The following is a 20630-nucleotide window of genomic DNA, read 5'->3' as shown; positions in this document are numbered from 1 at the left end:
GAAGTGATTATATTCTTTTCAGATCTCGGTGTACATTAAACAACAGTCTTTATTGACACAACAAAAGTACAGGGACTTTCGTAATGTCTTCTACAACAATACATGTAAACAAAATAAATGGATACAAAAGAATTAATCTACGTACAAGAATTCGTATAATTCAACAAGTTGAGCTTAACGTATCACTTGTACTACTAAGTTCTAACGTCAAAACATTCTTTGAAGGAACACCATGATGATCAAGTCAAAGAAGTGCCGAGTGTCCAAACAAGCGGTTGCTCCAGTGACGTTGGCTCTACTGGTCATCCTAATGGCCCACAAAGGTAAGACCTTTTTTTTCAGACACCACTGGGAAGAATCAAATGAACGCCTCCAAACTTTACTGCTCATGTCTTTTACCTAAAACAAATACATGTAACGTTAGACATGCTAATCACATGTCAACAACACAAACAAGCGAGGGATTCCGTTGGGTGCTTACGTGTAGGTCACAAAAATCTACCCACCAGTAGATGCTGTAATGACATGTGATAAGGCTGGCTGTTCCAATGTTTCGAGATTGTATCGAAGAGAGTATATCATGCACAATTCTTTCATCAACAGGGAGGGCCCAAGATGGTTGTGCGAGTGAACCTACACCAGTGGTGTCCACTCCGAGTGGACAGGTGCGAGGCACTGTGAGGTCAGCTCCGGCCATATCAAACAAACCCGTCTTCACGTTCCTGGGCATTCCGTTCGCAGCGCCCCCTGTCGGCGACCTACGCTTCCGTCCACCTGAGCCCGTTGTGCCATGGGAAGGTGTCCTGGACGCCGACGAGTTTGGTCCTAATTGTCCTCAAGATCCGGCACGCGAGTTGAGACCCTTGAACGTCCAAAACATGCCGCAATCTCCACATGACCTCATTAGTGAAGACTGCCTTGTCTTGAATGTCATGACAACAACATTCGACAGCAGCGCAGCCTTACCGGTATGCACAATTGAGTCTCTACCAGACTAACTACACTGGGTATGGGGTGAATAATTCGCCAGGGGAGTTTAACTTAGGCTGGACTCCATTTGCCCATTTGCCCGTGCAGTTCCAAGGGGGAAATGATACCCTTCCGCCGGGCTGACTCTCCTGGCCAATCAAGATGGAATATATACCTAAAATCATGATGTGCCCACATTAACGAGAAGGCACAATGTAAACCCTCTAATGTATAGGATTTCAACCATATGTAGTGATAACCTATACAGCAATAAGCGATCTCCATCTTCTTTGCTACCTTGTCCCCCGTCGACCCGGAGGTCAAGGGACTAGGTAGGTAGTTAGGTATACAACAATTACTGATAATATACTAGACCAAGACCTTGGCGTGTCCAGGACAAAAATAAACAAAAACAGAAAGTTCTGCTGCAGTACCAAGGTCACACAGCAGGGGGGCAAAATAGACCTTGACCTTGTCTTCCCAATGCTTAACCTAACATAAGAAATATAATTCAATCCATCCAGATGTTCTGAAGTTATTCTGGTCACAAATATCTGGAAACGCAAATAGACAGCCACGCGCACACCGACAGACCAAAAACAATACCTTCATTAATTTGTCATGGAGGTGATAACTTAAGTAAACATTTGTCTATCCTCATTCAGGTGATGGTTTGGATTCACGGCGGTACCTTTGAGCTCGGCACAGGAGCGACGTACAACTTCACAGCACTTACTGCTTACCAAGACGTGGTTGTCGTCACCGTCAACTACAGACTAGGGGCACTCGGGTTTCTCAGCACAGGAGACGATAACGCACCGGGGAACTATGGACTAATGGACCAGGTAAGGCCATACTGATTTAATTGCGTGGATAGCATCCCCCCCAAAAAAAAGAAAACTGATGCCAGCGTGTGAACAAAAAAAGTTGGGTGAATTTTATTTTAAGAAAGTTGCCTTCATTCAGAAATCTAAATAGCCAGGAAGGTTGAGGGAGTGACTGAACACAGATTTACAGAACATCTCATACCAAACAATAAAATAGTTCTTACTTTTTTACATCTTCCTTTTTACTTTAGCATCCGTTTTCCGATTTTTTTTTAAATTATGGAATATGTTTGCAGCGTCTTTCTGCTATTTGGAGTATGGTCGCAACGTTTTCTATCTGGAAACGGACGAAAACTAATGCGCTCACTATGTCATCCACATAATGTATGTGTGGCGCAGGGATCGGAAGAGAAATGTGGGAGAACTTGATATGGGAGTTGATCATTGCAGACCTGTTCCATAAAAGCGGCAACCCAAAAAAATATCCAGTTACTGAGTGAAACAATACTTTCGATTTTGATTTGTTTCGACGGATGATATCGTTACTACAGGCTTTGAAATGTTGTTTAAAAAGGCAAATAGAGCAAATGTTGGTAACTTGCAAAATATCATTTGGGCATTAATTCTTTTTGAATAAACGGAATCAATCGAACAAACCTTTTCGATCTTTATTGATGTTATTGCACTTTGCTTTGTGGAGACTATTCTGTATTTTATGCATAGATATTAGCGACTAAATCGATATATTACAGGTGGAGGCGCTGAAGTGGGTCAAGTCGAACATTCGGAGCTTTGGTGGCGACCCAGGCCGGGTCACGATCTTCGGACAATCTGCTGGAGGAATTAGTGTTTCTTTCCTGGTAATGCTGCTCAAGATCATTCCCATGAAAATAAAGAAAAATTGTCACTAATTGAGATACATCTACTCTGTGTAACGTATCACTTTAACAATGTGCCGATACGTATCCGATCTTTTTTTTAATTGGGGACAATTTCAGCACATAATGCTCTATTAGGCTAGAGCAATGGATACCGGTAGCTGGATATATACTCGCGTGGTTACCCCCCCCCCCTTTCAAACACCAAATTGTTTGACTTCATTCAATCTGCATAAACGTGGAAAAATTAGGACCGTTTCGACGAAACTTAATGTTTTACCATCATTAAAAACATAAATACGTTACATCGCAACACATAAAACTGATGCTACTGTCTCGACACAGGTCCTTTCTCCATTGGCCAATGGACTCTTTCACCGCGCTATATCTCAGAGCGGTACGGCCCCCTCGGCCCAGCCTATCCCAAACCCTCTGGCAGCAGCCACAGTCCAGGCGGAGGAGGTCGGCTGTCACCATCAGGACGTCAAGGCCATGATGTCCTGTTTGAGGCAGAAGCCATTTCAGGACATCGTGGCCTCAGCATTGAGTGTTGCCAAAAAAATGGGCAGCTTCAGTTCGACAGCATTCGCCCCCGTAGTTGATGGCCATCTTATTCCGGATCAAGCCTTGGTGAGCTACATTACTTCTTTTCGTGGGGTTAAACGAACGTTTCAAATGTTACACACTTCCCCAATACTATAGTGTAAAATTCACGTCTCGATCACATTGTAACGTTTTGGACAACGACCTTTACACTTTATTGGAAATGAGGGACTTGAACCTTACTTGAACCTTACGGACTCAACATGATATGGATTGAAATTCCGAAATCTTTACCAAGTTATCAAACATTGAATTTTGTACAATACGGCTGCCAATGATAAGTTTTTGACGTCATTGTCTTCAAATGCAGGGTTATTGAACCCTTTGTCTTGATGAAATAATGAGTGGTTCTTAAGCCTCGGGTTTTTCATATGCTTTCAGGTTGCTCTACAGAAAGGAGAGTTTAACACCGTACCGTATCTACTTGGCGTCAATAATCATGAATTCGGTTACTTGATGCTGTCCGCAATGCACCCTGCATTCGGCAACGGTTTGCCGAGGAGTTACTGTGAGGCCATACTGAAACATGTGATAGTAGCCTCGAACATTCAGGTGAAGAAATAACGAATATCAATTTTAGACTATCTCTTGCTCGGGTCGAAATGTCTACGCTTTATAAATTCTGTTTAAAAGAGCTTATGTCGATGCCCGGTAAAACCAAAGCACAAAAGTTTGTATTAACACACCAATGTCAGGACCCTAGTAGACAATGTCATGTACTCATTGGTGTCTCTTCAACGGTGGTGACTTTAGTGCAGACTCAATGTACTAGTGACCATGGGCGCAGCTACATTCGCCGTACTATTGCAAACTGATGGCATTATTGTGATAGTCGTGCATGCGTTGTACAAAATTCAGCTGTCTTGTTATAGACAAGGCAGCTCAGCCTTAGATCCTTGTCGGCCGTTGCCACAGTCTGCTTGAAGATCCAATGACATCGATCAAAACTCGTGCGACCAACTACGACGAATATGACCATGCCATTAGACCGGTCAGTAAAACGTAAATGGTTATCAACCAATATGTTGCCAGAAAAGAGATATCAAAAAAGACTCGGCAAATCTGCAACTTTCTGTGTTTTTTACCAGCAGCCTGATAATCCTGCTGAGATCGTAACCGCCCTGCTACAAGAGTACCGGGACCCTGAAGAACCGGAAAGTCCCATGGCTGAACAGATGAGGCTCACTCAAATACTTGGTGACTTTGTGATTGCTCTTCCGACGATTGAAGTTGCCAGAAGCCACGCAGGTAGGTTTGTTACTTGAAATCAGTGTCCACATTGCCCCCATATTCTGTGAATAAGGGGGAAATGTTGTCACACAACAACTTGTCACATATCTTGTCACACAACAAATACTTGAATTGACTTTAGATACCTGCCAACGTTCCGTAATCCTTAACTTCCTCATGGCAATACTAATACTAACCAGTTTTATCTCCCTCTGCTAGATCGCGCTTCATTTTGAAGGATGCCGTCTCAAACTTCAGTAACTATGCTTGTACCCGCCATCACGGTTCATGACTGGAGTAAATTCATTAGAATTATCTTATTACATTTTTTTTATCAATGGTTGTTGAAAATTCAGCTTGTACATCACAAGATGGAGTCCATCTTCAAGAACTGAAGAAACGAAACTCTTCATTTGATTTTTTCAGCACAGGGTGGCAGTGTCTATCTGTACGAGAACCAGCACAGGCCAGCTACGTCCACTAAACCCGCCTGGGTAGGCAGTGACCATGAAGACGACCTCTTGATGGTGACGGGGATGCCGTATCTAGGCGAGGACGGGCCCACCTACCCCAGCAAGCCGCTGTCCTTCTCTGAAGAAGACAAGCAATTCAGTCTGGACATGATGGCGTACTGGGCCAACTTTGCAAGGACGGGGTAAGATGATTTTCTGTGTCCCAACTACCAGAAGCGCTATACATATATCCTGGTCTGGTTAACATCCCTTGTCTTTGTCAATATGGCAAAGTTCTCACATGAAGCAGAACACGGAAATGTAGATAAACTGAAAAAAACGTGTCACAGAAATGATTTAACACCGTTCAATATAGATTCTGAAATGTAGGGATAAAACGTAACGTCACCTTTTCCCTAGAGGGCGGATGTTGAAGGCGAAAAGCGACTTGTTTGTTTGTTGACCAAGGACCTTGAAAAGTTGTAAACTGGTGTGTCAAAGGTCAGGGTGAGACATCGGTGTAATGTGGAGATTCGACTTTGGGATCGTCGTGAGAAAAATGAGCCGTGCAAGGGAACTATTGTTATCCTTACACAAGTGTACCCTGGGGTACGATAGCTATGCAGCTCCCCTTTTTCACCACCATCTCGGCAACGAAAACGTTTTCCAAGACGCCTCCCGTCTGTCAATGGTTTAGTCCTAATCTTACATTTGATACACCAGTTTGATACACCACATGTTGCACTCTTCTGTCAGCCTGTCTGTCTGTCTACTATTTCCGAGTTACAGTATCACGTACCAGGTGTGTCCTGTCTTTAGAGTCACTGCTAGAGTTTGTTTGATCACCTCTGCAACATGCCTTTCTAGCTCATGTACAATTTGATGCGCTGATTTAAGATAAGATTTTTATTATCTCAACAACCACAACAGCTTATAATGCTTCCATGGCCCTTCTACATTAACGTTACAACTGTAGTCCATAACAATGGAGATTTAGAGTGCCGAGCTTTGATCAAACGAAATTTTACACCACCTTGTGGTGTGTGGAGTTGTGTTGTCCTTGCCAGTCATAAGGAGGTTCGAAGCGCTGGTCATTACTCATTATCCTTGAATTGTTGTAGGCACAAACCTCTGTTACTTTTTTTTTCAACAGCAATCCTTCCGACTCCAGCGGCAGCCCTTCTGTGAAACCGAACTTGACCATGTGGCCACCATACACCCCTGACAACCCAGCGTACCTCCACTTTGCCGTGACGTCATCAGCTGAGACGGGGCTGAAAGCCAATCGCGTTCAATTCTGGTACAACTCCATCCTCCATATGCCTCCTCCTTATGGCGTTGGAGAGACACAGCAAAGGGAGGAGTTGTAGTGAGAGGTCAAGCGACGTCAGTTGCAAGATGAGCAGATCGAGCCTAATTTTTGTGGCCTTTATTGTAATTCGCAACCGTTACAACATTCTGTGTGAATAAATTAGGTATGACCATCCAGCCTTTTGCCATTGGATTCAACGGTTTTTTGTATACATTTATCGATGTTTCTTTAAAACAGTGTAAGTAATATTTTGTGGTAAAAATGCTTAGGTGTTGTTCAGTTGATGCGTTAGAAACGGCAGCACCAGGATGCATTTCAGGTTTCATGATTTCAAAATATCAAACATCGTATCCACAGTACAAGAACAGTCAAGTACTCAAACTATCATCTATACGACGGCCGGTTACTAAGGTATTTTTCCCGTTCTGTAAAGTATCAGATTTCACGAGGCCATTTTTTTGGCTACTGTGAAAGATATGAATGTAAACAAAATAGTGAGGACGTGAAAATCTCGCCAATATGAATTACCAACTCTACACACTTCGAATGTTAGCGTTTTAAACTAAATGGCTATTGTTAAATCGTTTTCTGATTATTTAGCCACAATTATCACCGAAAATCTCCGAAATTTATGTTTCTTGTCGACTGGGAAACGAACTTCAATTCAAATCTAACAAGAGTTTGGAGTCCTCATGTCTCCATGAACTATTCTGTTTATGCAAATGACTCACAAGCTATCTGCCACCAAAAAATCAAGACCATAGCACGTCCAGGATACAAAAACGGAATTTCAGCTGCAGTACCAAGGTCACATACCAGGGGGCCCGAAATCGCCCTCGAATTACGGCTTACCAACACCTGCCCATATACCAAATATCGTTGTAATCCATCAAGAGGTTCTTGAGTTATGCTGACTACAGTAGTCCAGAAACACAAAAACACAGACACACACACGTAAACAATCCTTCAAGGTCATCAACAATGATGCCAGTAGCTTCGTTACATGTTAAATTTCCACGTCAAAATGTCAGCATAGTGTACTTTCCAGAAAGCGCTTTATATTTTAAGTAGTTTTTTTGGCACGCCCCGAAACGGCGAAAGCGTGTGTTTACAGTGGAAACTTGCAAATGACCGCAGGTGACCCCAACTGGAAAACGTCAAAATAGAGTACAGTAAAATAGATCTAACACGGTCGTACATGATTCGGGTCCTGACGTAGGGGACCAATTTTGACCACCGTGTTGGTTCAAGGCAGAATCTGGGAACGTTGAACATGATTTGCGTTTTGTTTACGTATGTACATGTGATTTCTTGCACCATAATCTGCACTGCGTAGAGAACAAAGGTTCATGCTCTCTGGATATTTACCAACCTTGCTAACGCCTGAAGCTTCGAAGGTCAATCAAGGACACAGCGGGGGAAAGCAAGCTGCCCTTGTCTTGAAACGATACTGCTTCTCACGAACACCCGAAAGTTTAGGGTGAGTATTTGATAAGATCGAAAATACGTTTCTGCCACGATTTCTTCTGAATTACAGCGGGTATAACCTTAGATTAAGTTACTGAATTAGACCTATAACGTTTATGTTTCTATGTTCCAGAAGCCATATGTTCCTACACGACTATGATCCGACTGACCTATGTTCTAACTGACCTATGTTCCGACAGTCCTATGTTTCGGCACACGCCCTATGTGCTTTTGTCAGCTCTTCCAAAAAACTCCGTTGCTAAATTTGTCTTTTTTCACAATCATGAATATATTCTCTAATTACTTCATAAATTGTTAAACTTTTTCCGTTATCGTAGCATGTACTTCATAGATGTGACACAGCAATCTCGGAATACCACACGAATACACCACGGTGTGCACATTGAATTTGAAGAGTAACAAATTAATAGTATTACCACCGGTAGTATATCTATAGGGTCGTCGGAACACAGAGCTGTAATATTCTGCGATAAAAACACATTTAAAGTGTGACTTTGATCATGATATTTACAGAATGTTCATCACCATGTCGCTCTAGCCGCAAGAAATCACGACTATCCCAGCAAAGATGTACCGACCATTTGCTCCTGTGGCGTTGTGTCTGGTTGTGCTTGCAGGTGAGGCTTGGTTTTCTTTACAAAATAGTGCATTATGTGAACTAGAGTCAAAGTAGTCAAGTGAGTTGAACTTTTGACTTTTCATAGGTCAATAGTCGAGTCAACTTGATAGGTAGCTGATAGGCCCCCATTCCACTAGTAACATGCGCTGTTTGCTTGTTTGTTTGTGTTGTGCGAACCCAAATTGTAGTAAACGATAGAAGATGGGGAAATATTGTCTCAAGCTGTCGCTGATTCAAAACTTGGTCCGAAAACTTGATCCGAAAACTTGGTCCGAAAATCTGTGTGCCTAGTTTTCATGGCATGTGCCTATACCCATAGTTCACCTGCTGTTTACGTTGACGAACCTTTTTCTAGTTTGATCAAAAGTTACTTAATTTCAAAACAATCTTTTTTATCGGCCAGCTACAGCACAATATGGTGACGCCAGTGAGCCTACACCCGCTGTCTCAACCCTCAGTGGACAGGTGCGAGGCACTGTGAGGTCAGCTCCGGCCATATCAAACAAACCCGTCTTCACGTTCCTGGGCATTCCGTTCGCAGCGCCCCCTGTCGGCGACCTACGCTTCCGTCCACCAGAGCCCGTTGTTCCATGGGAAGGCGTCATGGACGCCACTGAATTTGGCCCTAGTTGTCCCCAAGACCTGGCACGCGTGCGCACACTATACAACTTCCTGCCGTTTATCCTTCCACACGAAATCGTCAGCGAAGACTGCCTTGTTTTGAACATCATGACAACTTCCCTTGACAGTAGTGCTGCCCTGCCGGTAAGGACTATAGTGATATGATGATTTCCATTTTGGACTTTCATTATATCGATGAACTTCTAAATGGTATCTCGACATGAAATCACCATATGGAACCAACAATCAACACGAGAACAGAATAATATGTTGGCGTTTACAACAACAACCACATCTTACAAGAAATGCGTTATTAATGGCATGAATTCAAAGGTATACATGAAACACTAACAACCTTAACTTATCCTATGAAATGTAATACTAGCAAACTTTGAGTTGATAGCCATTAATACACAGACGACCCCTCGTTGTTCCAATACAGGTGATGGTTTGGATTCACGGCGGTGCCTTTGAGGCCGAAACAGGTTCACGGTACAACTTTACAGCACTTACTGCCTACCAAGACGTGGTTGTCGTCACCGTCAACTACAGGCTAGGGGCACTCGGATTTCTCAGTACAGGAGACGATAACGCACCGGGGAACTATGGACTCATGGACCAGGTACGACAGTGACAGTAACGAAGTGAGATGAGAGAACTAGATGGGATTATTCAAATTGAAGTGAACTTGGTTTTTCAACATCCGTATTGTAAAAAGAACTGTTGATTATCGTTGTACAGGTCGAGGCTTTGAGGTGGATCAAGTCGAATATCCGGAGTTTTGGCGGCGACCCAGACTGCGTCACAATATTTGGAGAATCTGCTGGAGGCCAAAGTGTTTCTTACCTGGTAACCCATCAAAAAACCACCCCACCCCTTAATCATGAAAAACAACGTTATCCAAACAAAGGTCTTTTTTGAACAAATGATAAGTTGTGCATGTTATGTATCAGAGACAAGTCTTCCTTATTGATGACTTTCTCGTAGTCTGTAATTCTCCATTGTGCCATACAGTCGGTTTTTATTCATCCTCCATATGAATATGAATATTAATACGCAACTTGCCATGAAGGGAACCTGTCACAACTAACATCAATAGAGCACCATGTACAAGGTAGGCTATGATTCTCCATGGTTGGTCTGTGGTGCGAGGATGACAACAGCGAACAGCTAGAATACACCGAATTGTGTCCTTTTTCAACAACACAGGTCCTTTCTCCTTTGGCCACTGGTCTTTTTCACCGTGCGATATCCCAGAGCGGGACGCCTCTGTTGACTCCAACAACAGAGAACCCTCTACCTGCAGCCACGGCCCAGGCGGAGGAGGTCGGCTGTGATCATCAGAACGTCAAGGCCATGATGTCCTGTTTGAGGCAGAAGCCATTTCAGGACATTGTTGATTCTGCGCCAACTGTTGCACGGAAATTGGGTATTGCAGCTTTCCATCCCATTGTCGATGAGCATTTCCTTCTGGACCCACCATTGGTGAGTTTTAGCTAGAGCGTATAGAGTTCATCCTCGTATGTTCATTTGTGTGTGTATCCAGCGCAATATCTTAAGAACCTCTGGATGAATTGCGATGATATTTGATATTTTGGTAGGTGTTGTAGACTCGAAGGTCAAGGTCGCTTTGGGGCCTCTTAGTGACCGACCTTGGCACAGTAGCAGAACTTCCGGTTTTCGTCTCTTTGGTCCTGGTCATGCAGGGGTCGTGGTGATGGCTTTTTCTTGACATGTATGTTGGGGGTTACGATGGTTCGGAAAAAATACTCAAGTTGAATTGAATTGAATTGAAAACAGACTTATGCTACGGACCTGAATCACTGACTGTTACTGGTAGGACTGACGTTTTTGTGATGTCTTGTTTCTAGGTCGCGCTGCATAAGGGACTGTTTAGCAAAGTCCCCTATCTGCTCGGCGTGAACAACCATGAGTTCGGTTATCTACTACCTTCCATCATAGTTCCTGGGTTCGGTAACGGCATTCCGCCAGACGTCTGTGCAGACATTGTGAAACGTGTGCTGTCATTTACAGTTCAGGTGACTGGGACGACCTCATTACATTCCTCCTTCCCACATCGATTATCTTTCGTTTATATCTCTATGTTCAGTCACGTCAGGCGCCTTACATCTAGGTGCATTTAGTCTTTGACGCTGTTAACTTTCAAAGCAAATTTATCACAAACATAGATTCAAAACACGAAAGTCGGTAACAGATTTTGTTGACGTTCCCTTCTTGGTACGATGTTTCCAGGCTGATATCGATGATGAGAAGGTCTCAGCTCTGTTAGAGGAGTACCGGGACCCGGACGCACCAGATGACCCCATGGCCGTGCAGATGATGTTCACGCAGATAGTTAGTGACTTTCTCTTCCTCCTGCCGACAGTTATAGTTGCCAACAATCACGCAGGTAAGTCTACAGGAACTTATGGCTAGGTCTGTCTTCATCCTCGTCACTTTGGATAAGATATTTCAATATATTCACAGAAACTGTGTTTGTTAATATGAATGATATGTAAATCACATGCAACGATATGGACAAATAGAATGAAATATTTTGTCTTTTAAGTAGATAACAACAAAGTTCTTTGTACACGAGTGTTTCATTCAAGACAGGCGTTTTGATGACCGTCTGTTCTTCCTTGAGGTAATTCTGGCTGGTTATGTTACGCACTACAAGTAGGTGTCACTGCTAACAGATGCGGTCCTAAACGTAATCTACACATTTTCATACAATGTATAAATTTACACATGTACACATTCAAGTACAACACTTGGTTGTGTACAAAGAACTCCGCTGTGCAGTGACTTACCAACCGAATGAAACTGTTCATGAATAGTATCCTCTTACTTCCCAGCACAATGTTCCCGTGTCTATCTGTACGAGAACCAGCACAAGCCAGGTACGTCCGGATCCATCAAACCCGCCTGGGTAGGCAGTGACCATGGAGACGACCTCTTCATGGTGACGGGGATGCCGTATCTAGACGAGGACGGGCCCACCTACCCCAGCAAGCCGCTGTCCTTCTCTGAAGAAGACAAGCAATTCAGTCTGGACATGATGGCGTACTGGGCCAACTTTGCAAGGACGGGGTAAGGTGTCACGCTCCATGTCTCTATCTCATCAACTCTCAAAATATACGTTTCCACTTGGGTATATAATGATATCTTAAGTCCTCCGAAGTGGGAGAAGCTACATGTAAGAAACTGATCGCCGTGTGTGTTATGTGGATGATTGGAAGCATCAACTAGTAGTTCGTCATGTGATTTTCTGATAATAACCTAGCTCTCATAACTTGACTGGAAGAAATACTTATCATATTCTTTCATACTCAGCAGGAATCCTTCAGACTTCACAGGCAGCCCTTCTGTGAACCCGAACCTGACCGTGTGGCCACCTTACACCCCTGACAACCCAGCCTATCTCAAGTTAGCTGTGACGTCGTCTGCTGAGGTGGGCCTTAAAGCCAACCATGTTCAATTCTGGTTTGATATTCTTCGCAATCAGCCACCTTTTGATGCTGCCCAAGGCATCACTGGAAAGGAAGAGCTGTAGCTGAAGTTGTGGTATAGCAAGATGCTTCCCAACACCTAACGCATTATAAGACATAGAAACGTTGCAAACCATTCCAATGTATATTAGTGATTGCGGTATTACGAGTACTTCTGAAACTTCAAAAGTCATTTGATAAGATTTGAATCGATGCATGTAACTTGTGAAAAGAAATGTGCGATAACACAAAATAATGTTTATTATGTATTTTTCGTCTGGCATCCATTCAATGTCATAAACTTCACAGGTAACATAATCAGTTCATCATTGCACCTATGTTGGTGACTGCACCATTAAAGCAAATGTTTCTCTGTATGTCTGTTTGTTTGATTTATCTATGTGAGGATATATTCTAAGCGTGCGAATTTCTCCTATGTTCTTATTTTCTAACGCTGTGGAACTTCAGATACATGTACATGTTAATCTCTGCTGAAATCACTATCGCCACATTACCGTTCAGATTTTGCTGTAGTCACAAATTAGGGCATATCTATGATCCATTATAAGAGCTTTATCCCCGGCCCCGCTAGCTTTGATTAAAAACACCCCGTGTGAAATCCTTGATTACCGTGGATAATGGGCTCTGTACCTAATCATCTACAGCAATAACGCCATCACAGCAGATTCCGAGAAGATTAAAATCTTTGTATTTACTACGGTACACGAGTTCTGTCCACGAGGCTACCATAAATGTGTTTATGCACCAAAATAACTTTAAGAAAGGGTAGTCCTACCAGTAAATGAAACTTCACATGAAAAATCACGAATCGTGTCTATTTCATATCAGACACAACTGTAGTACTTATTGGAATCGCGTTACTACATGATTGCAGACCTGGTAATCTCCTAAGACATGTTTCCATGAAACCGTTTCTATTGTAGCTTCAGCTTGCTAAATGTCCACACAATTACAACATTTTGGAGGGCATGTGCATACCTCCAGTAGCAGCATCATTAGCAAATTTTCTTAGATAGATTAATAGTGTGATTACATGACTTCGACTGGTGGCCTGATATATGCAAACGTAATGTCTATATCACAACAAATACACACATGTTTCCTTGAAGTGTACTTAGAAGGAAGAATTGGTGACTGAAAAGTGTAACAGTGAATTGAAACACTTGAGGTAAACGCGGGCCGGTCAGCAGCACATTTAGATAAAGAGTGGCGTCAGAATGAAACAGTACAACTAAAAACACTGACACTCAGTCATGAGAACCGCAGAGCATCCTCTTTTATTTCCACCCCGAATCAAGTCCAACGGTATAGGTTTTGCGTACGTTATGGTCTATGCAGCTCATTGTCACTTAACTATATATCATTGTTATCCGTTGAATCCGTGCTTGAATTCACTTTATTTGAAGACGCCTCATAGCTCTTCTTTTGAGTGGCTGTCGTTCGCCGGGTTAGATGGTGTTGGCTGGAGAAGTGCATTCCAGAACCGCAGTCGGTCAGCCTTCAGGCCAACATCGCTGGACGGCGTCACGGCCAGCTTGAGATATGCCGGGCTTTCAGGGGTGTAAGGAGGCCACGTGGTCAGGTGGGATTTTAAGGTAGAGCTACCGGTGGAGTCCGTAGGATCCCTACTCAGAAACAAAAAAGGAAGACGTGTCATCAATCACTAAGCTGGTTTGGGTCCATAGTTGGTTTTAGAAAATGTAATCTATGAATCACTCTGACTGGCAGATGAATAGATATTCATTATTATTATCTATTATCATTTGTTTGTTTCAGGCACTCACTGGCCCCAAGTTAAGCAATATACACAGCAAGATAACCTAAATACATACAAAACAAACAAAAATCAAATCCTACATATGCAGACGTTTCCAGAGGTTTGTGGAGTATGTGTTGCGATAGAATGAATCCGATGTCATACCCGGTCCTTGCAAAGTTAGCCCAGTATTCCATCATGTTTAGGCTAAAATTCCTATCATCTTCAGAGAACATCAGAGGCTTTTCCAGATGGCTCGGGCCGTCCTCGCCGAGAAACGGCAGCCCTGTGATGAAGTTGATATCGTCTCCATGGTCACAACCGACCCAGTCGGGTTTGTAGGCGGTAGTGGCTGGCCTGTGCTGAGCCTCATACAGATATACAGGACCTCCAGCATCTAAAGCAGTTAACAGTACAAATGATTAGGAAAACCATATACCATTGCATTGAAATAGCTAAATGGGTAATTTTATTAGATATGTCAAAATAGATACGAGTCATTTGCCTGTCGTTACGATGAAAGAGTAATTGAATGAAATAAAGCACTAAACTCTTTTCAGGTCTGATACACTCACCCACATGAGCATTAGCAACTCCCATCAGAGGAACGAGAAACGTGTAGTCCTCGCAAATCCTGCAGAGTCGTTTTTGCTCTGCCATTGGACCGTCCTGCTCCTCTGGGTCCTGGTATTCTTTCAGCACATCGGCCATCACCTCGTCTACGTTCAACGCCTAAGGGTAAAACAGAAACAGAGACATTTTCTTCAAACTATTTCAAAAAGTGACGCATTGAAAGAATACCAAATCGTGAAAAGCATGGTTCCACCACACGTCACCTGAATTCCTTGTGACAGCATATTCTTTATAATGGCCGTGCAGACGCCGTGCGGCATGCCGTCACCAAAGCCAGGAAACAACAGATGCGGTAGCAAGTAGCCGAATTCATGGCTGGCGAGACCCAATATGCAGGGAACGGTGTTGAACTTTCCACTCTTTATCACGTTCTAAACACATGATAAGAGAATAAGAACTTCATGTGACGAAGCCACAGCTTTCATCCAGGATAATAGCAAACTTAAACCATCTTATAGAAAGACATTTTGATGAAATATGAAATCTATGTTTAACAATTAGTACACACATCACCTTTGTCGAGTCCGATATAAAGTGTTTGTCAACGACGGGACTAAAAAGCGCGGATCCCTTGCCGCCCAGTCTTCGTTCAACTCGCGAAGCTGAGTCCACGATGTCCTGTAATGGCTTCTGCCTCAAACAGGACATCATGGCCTTGACGTCCCGAGGATCACAGCCGACCTCCTCCGCCTGGGCGGTGGCTGCAGCTAGAGGGTTGGGCGTTGTCGGTATTGTGTCGGTATTGTAAGAGCTGTCCCGCTCTGGGCTATAGCGCGGTGGAAGAGTCCAGAGCTCAATGGAGAGAGGAGCTGTATGGAGAGAGTAAAGATAGGGAACAGGTACTTATAATTGGTGTATTGTACATTGTACTGATAGTGTACATTGTCCTGCTTCAAAACCTGAACAGATCGCTCTTAAAGTTGGTATTATAGCAGTCGCTTTTCTTTTACATAAGAAAGCATATTACCAGATAGGAAACACTGACACCTCCTCCTGATACCCCAAATATGGTCACACGATCCGGATCGCCGCCAAAGCCCCGGATGTTCAACTTGATCCACCTCAAGGCCTGGATCTGGAAAAGATGTCAATAGGATATTCGAATTGAAAATGTGCAGTTCAAAGCATGGGAAAGTATTTTTTTAAACAGTCGTTGATTTAAACAAAAACAAAAGAAGGACAAGAAATCGAATTCATACCTCCGTAAAATAGTATAGACTTTTGTGATTTTCTTTGAGGCTTTATAAAGAAAACATTAGTGGTCTGCCCGATGGGCCATGATTCTTGTGAGTGTTTTCACTTCTTGAATCAACTAAACAATAAAGTTTTTTATTGGTCAGAAATTACCCGCAATGGCAGCCTTTTTAAGTGCTAAATTGATGCAAGGTTTACAGGTTTCACATAATACACAACATCTGTGCGGCTGCCATTCGACACCACCAGGTGACCTCAATACGACCTTCCCCAGCCGTAGTCAGGTACCCATTCACACCTGGGTGGAGTGAGGAGCGTCGTGTAAAGTGCCTTTCCCAAGGGCACAAGATCGGTGACCTGACAGGATTCGAACCCAGGACCACTTCCACAGTACATCCATCATTTTACCATACTCAAATAACTACAAGACACACACCAGGGAAAATAAACAGACCTAAACAGTACCTCCCTTTTCGCGGAGGTAAAAACGAATGGCTGACCTGGTCCAGAAGTCCGTAGTTCCCCGGTGCGCTGTCGTCTCCGGTGCTGAGAAAGCCGAGTGCTCCAAGCCTGTAGTTAACGGTGACGACAACCACGTCTTGGTATGCGGCCAGGGCGGTAAAGTTGTACATGGACCCCGTTCCGGACGTGAAGAATCCCCCGTGGATCCAAACCATCACCTGAAGCATCAGAAATGTCTGTTCGATTGTTTTCCACATTTGAAGCTAATTCTATGAAGATGCTTCAAATGTGCAAGATAGATCCTTGAATGATTTCATCAGGCTGGTGAATGACTGAATAGCAAAAGTTATTTATGCACAAGCACATATTCAGCAAGAGCCGACGGTTTCAATGACTGTCTGCCATCTTCATCAGGGAAATTCTGTTTCTGACAATATGTTACGTTTGGGACCGCATTGTGCAGCGCACCCGTCAGAATTTCCCCCTGAAGAAGATGACAGACAGCCATCGAAAAGCTGGCTGCTGTTACATATGTGGTTGTGAATAAAGAACTTTGCTATTATTCAGTCCAAAGATATGGCAAAGACATAGCTATCTATATATTCAATCTGCATCACAAAAACAGCTTACTGGAAGAGGAGCTCTGATGCCCAGAGAGGTCGTTAATATGTTCAAAACCAGGCAGTCTTCGCTGACGGTATCGTGTGGAAGAGCCAATGGAATGAATGTAGGAAAGGTTGCCCTGACAATCGCAAGGTTTTGAGGACAATTAGGACCAAACTCGTCGGCGTCCATGACTCCTTCCCATGGTACAACGGGCTCGGGTGGACGGAAGCGTAGGTCGCCGACAGGGGGCGCTGCGAACGGAATGCCCAGGAACGTGAAGACGGGTTTGTTTGATATGGCCGGGGCTGACCTCACAGTGCCTCGCACCTGTCCGCTCGGAGTGGACACCACTGGTGTACGTTCACTCGCGACACCATCTTGGGCCCTCCCTGTTGATGAAAAAAATTGTATGATAAACATTCTTCGATCTAATGTCAGGATATTGGGACAGCCAGCCTGATCACTTCATATCATTACAGCTTTGAACACTTGTTGTGGGAACAATGTATGAATGACTAATCCTCATTGGTGTAGCGTTACGTTACCAATGCTGCCATGTTGGCTTGACGCTAAAAATCAGGTCAACAATATAACTAACATAATTCCGCCAGGGTACATAATTCTGTCCCCTGAAAGGATACGTCCAAACAGATCTCCAACCCAACGTCCCCCAGTATAATGCACTCCTGTGTATCTAAACTGTGCAATGAGCTGGGGGTGCTACCCTAGAGATCTCTCAAACCCACTGTTTTTTTAAAGTGGCGGATTTATGTAAGGTGGTGGGTGAATTAATGTTAATAGAGGTTATATACAGAGATAAATACCAGTGTATCAACACTGTACCTACCACATATATGCCTACTTATATCTATATCGCTGGTCCCTATATGAAAGGTTTACAGTCAAACAAACCTTCCAAACGTTTTCCTTCTAGCTTCAAGAAATGATATCTTGCCTGGTGGATAAGCACAGACCCAGGGAGTACGACACAGTTGATTGGTGAACTGAGAATAACGGTTAGATAACGATGTCTTACCTGAAAATACCTGAGTCACCAAAAGGCACAATATGGCCGTACGGTACGTCCATTTATTCCGTCCAAGCATCCTCGTCTGACCCTTCCAGAGATTGAACGTAATCTGTTTGAAATCAGGCAAATCATGTAGTAAGTAACTACTTGTCATAGATACTGGTAGACTGGTAATGCAAGAGCTATGAACCAAGAACCCTAGCGCGTCCACGTATCACGTTACAAACCTTTTCTCAGGGCTACAAACTGTAGTTGTCGTATACAGGTGGGCCGTGGGCCTTCAAACAGGTTGTAGCAAAACCAGAGCTGACCAACAAGTGATTAATTTGAATGATAGCTTTGGGCACCCATGAGTGTCTCCCAAGAATGTCCTCAAGGTCAGCAATATTGAATGACATGTCACGTGATCGACCACTTTGGGGAGGGAGGTTGTCAAAGGGAATTTTCCGAGCAGCCTTCGTAATCCCTGCCTCTCCTATTGGCTCAGTGAATCCTCACTCTTAGTGAGCAGTTGAGCTGGTCTCATGATGTTTCTGACCTAGGGAGAAGAATCGTTGTTACAGTTATATATGTAACCCGTAACCTCGGAGTGGCCTTTGTGTCACACCTGAAGTGACCTTCGGGTCTTGGTACGTGGTGACCATTGAGTAAAAAAATAAGAACCCACTTCCCATCAAAACTCTTACCAATAACACAATGTACATTTTGTTACAAACAGTCACACACGAAGACAAACATATGTCCGTCTTTTAACCCTGATTACCTGAATCAACTGTACCTGCCTAGTGTGTCCTCTGGCCCAGCTTACCTTGGATGTGATACCTAAGACCCCCATTCCACTAGGACGGCGCTCTCGCCGCGCTCTCACGGCGACCTCAATTTGGCCAGATCGCCGTGAGAGCGCCGAGAGCGCCGTGAGAGCGCCGAGAGCGCGGCGAGAGCGCATTGGGAGCGCGGTGAGAGCGCCATGCGCGCCATGCGCGCCGTCACCTCGGCGATGGTTTTGAACATGTTCAAAACAGTCGCCGTGAGCGCGCCGAGGATGGCGATGTGATCAAAGGGCCGCAGCGAGGGATCAAAGGGCCGCAGCGCTCAAGGATCGCAGCGAGCACTCTACGAGGATTGAATGATTGAATGGTCTTAACTGTAGTTCAAACAAATTTAATTCTTGAAGCGGTGTATCTTGAATTTCTGGGAATTTTGTGGTCAAATCAAAATTTTCCTAGTGGTATTACAAATTGACGAATAACTACAAGTACTTGCTTCCATTCAAATTAAATTCCCTCCAAGTTTTATTGTCTGTGGTTCAAAAAGTGTTTCACAATTCTGTGATTGACGTTTCTATAATAACGTAGCATGATAAAAGATATTTATAGCAAACAGGTTACATGACAGACAAAAAAACATATTTGAACAAATATATAACTTAAGACACACACTAAGCGACCGTGCAGCGATCAAAATGTAATCTGTTTTCCCCTTGATTTTATCATTCAAATATGATGCAAGAGGTAAAGGTATGACTGAGAAGACAACAAAGCACACAAAACGAAAAAAAAAAATCCTTCTTTATCTCTAGAATTCGTTGAGTGATCTGTGAAATCTTTGGTCGCTCATAAAAAGTTGCTGACATTTGACATTTTGGTCGCGCTGAGGTCGCCGTAGAGATTCCACTTGAGCATGTTTTCCAGGAAATCGGCGCCTCTCACGGCGCTCTGGTCGCCGTGAGGGCGCGGCGAGAGCGCCGTCCAAGTGGAATGGGGGTATTAGACGACCTGTGTTTGCAACTCACTCAACCAGTTTGCGTACTGCCGGTGTCACGTGTCAATTGTAAACAAAAGAACGTTGACCTGCTGTTGTTCAGTGACCCAATACACCATTGTACACCTAGGGTTCATGGTTTTGTCTTCATGTGTGACTGTTTCCAACAAAATGTACATTGTGTTATTGGTGTTTTATGTCTTTCCTGACGTACGTGTGGTTCAGATATCAAGTCGGTCTAAGATAATGAATACAGTTAACTTTATTTGTTAGTTTTTTTATCAGTAGAAATATCACATTCATGTTTCGTTTTGTGTGTGATATTCATGCTTTGATAATGGTAGGGTAGTTGATTGCCTTCATTTTCCCAGCTAGATCTGAAACATCCTGAGTCAAATTCAAACAGTCAATCATTCGAAGAAAAAGGTTATAAAAACGGGCGATCTTTCACTATATTGGTAATTATTCATTTATGTATTATCACATTATTCTCCTAGGCACCCGGGTTGGTTATTAAAGTCAGAATGTTGTTTGTTTATTTATTGAGATTTACCATATTTGTGGAAGGATTGACATAACAGGTGACTATCACATTTTCAAGATGTCAACCCAGAACCAGACTGTAAGGTTGGAACCACTCATACCGGGATGGACCTCTTTTCGATAAGTGTGGTGGG

The 20630-nt window shown here is 43.5% G+C and overlaps 2 protein-coding genes and 1 pseudogene across 4 annotated transcripts; 2 read left to right on the top strand and 1 right to left on the bottom strand.

Moving 5' to 3' along the window:
• Positions 1 to 232: 232 nt before the first annotated feature.
• On the top strand, positions 233 to 6435 carry LOC136438352 (fatty acyl-CoA hydrolase precursor, medium chain-like). The gene is made up of 9 exons (XM_066433119.1): positions 233 to 323; positions 604 to 968; positions 1635 to 1814; positions 2549 to 2656; positions 3020 to 3304; positions 3659 to 3829; positions 4366 to 4525; positions 4934 to 5162; positions 6113 to 6435. Exons 1-9 carry the CDS (start codon positions 233 to 235, stop codon positions 6327 to 6329), a joined length of 1806 nt encoding a protein of 601 aa, XP_066289216.1. The 3' UTR covers positions 6330 to 6435.
• A 1003-nt stretch (positions 6436 to 7438) lies between these two features.
• On the top strand, positions 7439 to 12867 carry LOC136439003 (carboxylesterase 1C-like). Of its 3 annotated transcripts, none has more exons than XM_066434100.1 (10): positions 7439 to 7751; positions 8273 to 8376; positions 8788 to 9143; positions 9442 to 9621; positions 9741 to 9848; positions 10209 to 10484; positions 10871 to 11038; positions 11253 to 11409; positions 11858 to 12092; positions 12336 to 12867. In XM_066434100.1, the coding sequence occupies exons 2-10, from the start codon at positions 8328 to 8330 to the stop codon at positions 12553 to 12555; spliced, it is 1749 nt and encodes a 582-aa protein (XP_066290197.1). In that variant the 5' UTR covers positions 7439 to 7751; positions 8273 to 8327; the 3' UTR covers positions 12556 to 12867. The 3 variants fall into 3 exon arrangements, with proteins under 3 accessions (XP_066290197.1, XP_066290195.1, XP_066290196.1); XM_066434098.1 differs by having other exon boundaries at positions 8782 to 9143; XM_066434099.1 differs by having other exon boundaries at positions 7441 to 7751; positions 8782 to 9143; positions 12339 to 12867.
• Positions 12868 to 13769: 902 nt separating this feature from the next.
• LOC136439004 (carboxylesterase 1C-like) lies at positions 13770 to 18657 on the bottom strand (annotated as a pseudogene).
• Positions 18658 to 20630: the final 1973 nt, after the last annotated feature.

This window comes from Branchiostoma lanceolatum, chromosome 7 (assembly GCF_035083965.1).
Source record: "Branchiostoma lanceolatum isolate klBraLanc5 chromosome 7, klBraLanc5.hap2, whole genome shotgun sequence".
Lineage (NCBI taxonomy): Eukaryota > Metazoa > Chordata > Leptocardii > Amphioxiformes > Branchiostomatidae > Branchiostoma > Branchiostoma lanceolatum.
This window is presented reverse-complemented; position numbering and strand designations above follow the sequence as displayed.

Excerpts from the sequence above, each read along its gene's own strand:
- LOC136438352 (XM_066433119.1), top strand. The coding sequence starts at position 233 with ATGATGATCAAGTCAAAGAAGTGCCGAGTGTCCAAACAAGCGGTTGCT. Across the intron at positions 1,815-2,548 it reads ACTATGGACTAATGGACCAG|GTGGAGGCGCTGAAGTGGGT; the intron begins GTAAGGCCATAC and ends GATATATTACAG. Across the intron at positions 4,526-4,933 it reads AGTTGCCAGAAGCCACGCAG|CACAGGGTGGCAGTGTCTAT; the intron begins GTAGGTTTGTTA and ends TGATTTTTTCAG.
- LOC136439003 (XM_066434098.1), top strand. The coding sequence starts at position 8,328 with ATGTACCGACCATTTGCTCCTGTGGCGTTGTGTCTGGTTGTGCTTGCA. Across the intron at positions 9,622-9,740 it reads ACTATGGACTCATGGACCAG|GTCGAGGCTTTGAGGTGGAT; the intron begins GTACGACAGTGA and ends ATCGTTGTACAG. Across the intron at positions 11,410-11,857 it reads AGTTGCCAACAATCACGCAG|CACAATGTTCCCGTGTCTAT; the intron begins GTAAGTCTACAG and ends CTTACTTCCCAG.